The 4224-nt window shown below is 45.4% G+C and overlaps 1 protein-coding gene across 1 annotated transcript; it reads left to right on the forward strand.

Annotated features, from left to right (window-relative positions):
- The first annotated feature begins 656 nt into the window (after positions 1-656).
- Positions 657-3429, forward strand: LOC128276639 (cap-specific mRNA (nucleoside-2'-O-)-methyltransferase 1-like). The gene is made up of 2 exons (XM_053015097.1): positions 657-942; positions 1108-3429. Exons 1-2 carry the CDS (start codon positions 657-659, stop codon positions 3327-3329), a joined length of 2508 nt encoding a protein of 835 aa, XP_052871057.1. The 3' UTR covers positions 3330-3429.
- Positions 3430-4224: the final 795 nt, after the last annotated feature.

Here is a 4224-nt window from a genome sequence, read left to right on the forward strand (position 1 = left end):
GCACTGCTTCCGCTATCACCAACGTAACTGCAACTGCTGCATTGGTGTGTTATACACGAGCTGTCATTTTGTGGATGCACCTGGTTCATTTTTATTATATGGCGTTTATACAATGGCGATGACTGTTAGCCACGGCCATGCGGTTAGTTGGTGATGACGGAGGCATTTGTTTACATCGCGAAGCAGGTCTTGGAAGTCCGTTAACGAACCTAGCCCGCGCAACTAATCAATTAGTTTGACTTTATTTTAACAATTTTAATTGTTATTTTACGACTCGAACAGAGATCGATTAGGTATTGACCCGGACGGTATGTAAACAAGGTACGGCGGTGCCAGCAAGGTAACTGTTTTAAGTGGTTTCTAATCTAATAATTTTCAACGCGGTTTCTTATCGTATCATTCATCATCATCATCATCATCGTAGTTTGGAGAGCCAAGTTTATTTCGTGCAAAATGGCACAGCGCTGACTGGAGTGCAATATTAAGGTACAGGAAGCGTTCACCATTGTAGGCATATACAAGCAACCGTAGGAATAATGGATAACGTAATAAATCTGGCTGAGTCTTCCGAGGAGCACGAGACCCCCTCTGATGATTCGCAACGGTCCTTCAGAGGGCAGGGCGATTGTGGTTCGATGGAACCTACACGAAAAAAGATGCGGATGTCGGAACCAGCGGAACAAGCAAAGCCGGCATCGTTCGTTCCCGGTCTAACGGCCGATTCATCGGAAGAGCAGGAAACAGTCTCGGATGATTCACAACCACCGTCCACAATTCAAAAGACGAAGCTAAATTCCGACTCATCGTTTGGCTCGTTTTCTGGAAACTCACTACGAATGATGCGCGCAATGGGCTACACAGCGGGCTCAGGCCTGGGCAAGTCGGGCCAGGGGCGCGTAGATCTAATCGAAACCTCGTCGCAGAAAGGCCGAAGCGGCTTAGGTTAGTACTCTTATGTCTTCGTTATGTCTTCGTATTAGAAGGAAACTAAAATTGTGATTTGTGTCTATGTACCTACTACCTATAGGTGTTTCACCTAATCGCTCTAGCCTCAATTATGAATGATTTCAGATTGTTAACAATGTTTCACTGCTCGCATCATTTCAGGCATGAAGTTGGATCAACTAGATACTGCTGCCGCACACTGGGATGCAAAAGCAGAACAGTTGCAGATACCGGAGACGGTTGTCTGGCTAAAGAATGACTCGAAAACGGATGAACCGGGCCTTAGTAGAGATCAACTAGACGAATGGCACAAGGTAGGTCCGCCAAAGATGACAATCGACAACGAGGATAAGTACTGCGACACGGAGGTTTTACAACAAGTGCTTAAGAGTAAGAGTGTTTTTGACAATCTCGGTAACGAAGATATGCGTAAGGCTCGTTACCGGTCTAATCCGTTCGAGCTCATTAAGAGCAACATATTTATCAACCGCGCCGCAGTAAAGATGGCCAACATGGACGCGATGTTTGATTATATGTTCACACGTCCCACCGATGAGAAAAACCAACCACTGGTGAAGGACGAGGCTTGTGATTTGTTTTATTTTGCGGACGTTTGCGCTGGTCCGGGTGGTTTCTCGGAATACGTCCTTTGGCGGAATAAGTGGCGCGCTAAGGGATTCGGTTTTACACTAAGAGGTGCAAATGACTTCCGGCTGGATGGGTTTACGGCGGGAGGACCCGAAACATTCGATCCGTACTATGGGCCGAAGGATAACGGTGACATTTTTGATCCAGAAAACATCAATGGTTTCGCCGATTACGTTATAAAGCAGACAGAAACCGGTGTTCACCTGATGATGGCAGACGGTGGGTTTTCAGTCGAGGGTCACGAAAACGAACAGGAGACCTATTCGAAGCAACTCTACTTGTGCCAGGTGATCGTTGCCTTGGCGATTGTACGCCCTGGAGGCAACTTCGTTGTGAAGCTGTTTGATATCTTCACGCCGTTCAGCGTTGGTCTCGTCTACCTAGTGTACCGGTGTTTCCGACAGATTTGTATCTGCAAACCCAACAGTAGTCGCCCAGCCAACTCAGAGCGCTACTTAGTGTGCAAATCCAAAAAACCAAACACGGGTACGATCGAGCGCTATTTGCAGGACATCAACCGGCAGATGTTTGAAAAACGAAACGCAAGCAACGATACATTAGAACTCGTAAACGAGGCGGTAATGCGTAAAGATGAGGCGTTCTATGACTACATATGTGCAAGCAATAACGAGATTGGCCGTAAACAAATCATTGCCCTGATGAAAATAGCAGCCTTCTGCAAAAACCGAGACCTGATGGAAACGCGCCAACTCGAAGTGAAGCAGAAGTGTTTAGACTTATGGAAGCTAGAGGATGCGATCCGCAAATCCGCAAACAAGGGTGACCCAGATCAGTACGTTAAGAAGATCTACAAAAACTGGAGTAGTCTGACAAAGCGCATGCCCCCGTCTGAAGCGCGAGTACAAATGGACTTACGGGCATCCTTTTTATCTGCCCGCGATTGGTATTTTGTGCCCATCGCCAACAAGAAAAGTAAGGACAAGAATGTTGGCTCAATTCTGCTCGGTAAGGGTGGTAAGGAGGTGTATCAGTTCGACGCGAAACATGGAACCTGGATACTAATCAAAGATGTAGCAATTGAACTGTCGCCAGCTACGATCATCTATGGTGAAATTGTGCGTGAGTTGCAGGATGAAGGAAGGTCACAGGTCACCATGCATACGTTACACATCATTGACGGACTTATGTTGGGCGGGGAAAATATAGGACATTTAACATTCAGGCAACGGTTTGAGCGTTGTCGCCAATTTGCCAAGGCGCTTAACAAGCCAATCAGGTGTGCTACAACGAACGCGAGCTCAACATCGACGTGCGCCAACTCCACTGGGTCGTTGCAGATTCGAGCAAAAAAGCACTATCACCTATCCGAGATGGAATCGTTTTTCACCTCACTAGAAATGCACCAGCTTAGGGATCTCACAAACCGTCTCGGCTACAATGTGCGTAATCCGATCAACCAGGATCGCTTCTATATACCATATGGTTTGTTGTTTCTGCGTGATGTCAAACCACAATACTCGAAGCAGTTGTCTAAACGACGGAACATGGAGTACTATTTTAATTGCAACACAGGTGAATCGAAGTTCCCGGAGCAATTCAAGAACCTCATAGAAGAAACACAGGCAACGTTCGACGAAACGTTCAATACGCGAATCCTTTGGGAGTGGGTTCACATGTACCAGGTTCAGCCGAGCGTTGATGAAAAGGATAAGAAAATTCCCGATGTCCACCGCGTTGATTTCAAAAAATTTCTTAAGAAGGCCTATCCTTCTTAAGTAATCACGAGGTTTCTTGCAACATAATCATGTCAACATTATATATATATATATAAATTTTTTTTAATAACATTTCTTTCTGTAAGGGCCAATCCCAAGAGTAGACACATAATTCAAGACCGAGACCAAGATCCCAGACCTAATCAAGAGTTCAACATCAAGTTGAACCTCCGAGAAAAGGAGTTCGAATTGTAGAATGATTTTTTGAAATAAAAGATAAATGAATAGATGAGATATTCCGTTGAATGTGTGGCTTTTTTTCAAACATGTAAGGCAAGTCAAAGTCTCAAAGATGTTTGACACCTTCTGTTGAAGCAGCATGCCGAACGGCTTCGGGTCAAATCGGCCTTCCAACAGCCAAACAACACGCAAATTTGATCAAAATATAGCATGCAATAGTTACAAAGATCTGTCATCAATCCTTACGTTGTGGGCAACAGAGCTTGCAATTTGCGAAATGTCCAAAACATCGAAAAAAAACTATTAACAGTTTTTCTACCAGGACAATGTGTAGAATTTTCCTTGTCGAGAGCTTCTAGGATGCGACTGTCACAGTGGTGCAACAACAACAAAACAAAAATCTCTGGTTGACTTTGGCTTATCTGTCAATGGTCGTTGCAGCAGCGAAACTATGTTGCGTTTGACAGACGAGATTTTCTCCAGCGGACGGCAAATCGATACCGTACGTGAAACAAAAACAGCACGGCTGTTGCGAAACCTTGGCTCCACGGGTGGCTTGGGTGGCACGGGTGGTCGCACAATCCACGGACACTAGTCGTGCATGTAGCAAAATGACCACGATAACGTCGGTATTCCAATGGTATTGCATTGCGTGTAACTAATTCCAAGCACTGCTTCCGCTATCACCAACGTAACTGCAACTGCTGCATTGGTG

Source organism: Anopheles cruzii, unplaced genomic scaffold (assembly GCF_943734635.1).
Source record: "Anopheles cruzii unplaced genomic scaffold, idAnoCruzAS_RS32_06 scaffold01837_ctg1, whole genome shotgun sequence".
In the NCBI taxonomy this organism is placed as follows: Eukaryota; Metazoa; Arthropoda; class Insecta; order Diptera; family Culicidae; genus Anopheles; species Anopheles cruzii.

Excerpts from the sequence above, each read along its gene's own strand:
- LOC128276639 (XM_053015097.1), top strand. The coding sequence starts at position 657 with ATGCGGATGTCGGAACCAGCGGAACAAGCAAAGCCGGCATCGTTCGTT. Across the intron at positions 943-1,107 it reads GAAAGGCCGAAGCGGCTTAG|GCATGAAGTTGGATCAACTA; the intron begins GTTAGTACTCTT and ends GCATCATTTCAG.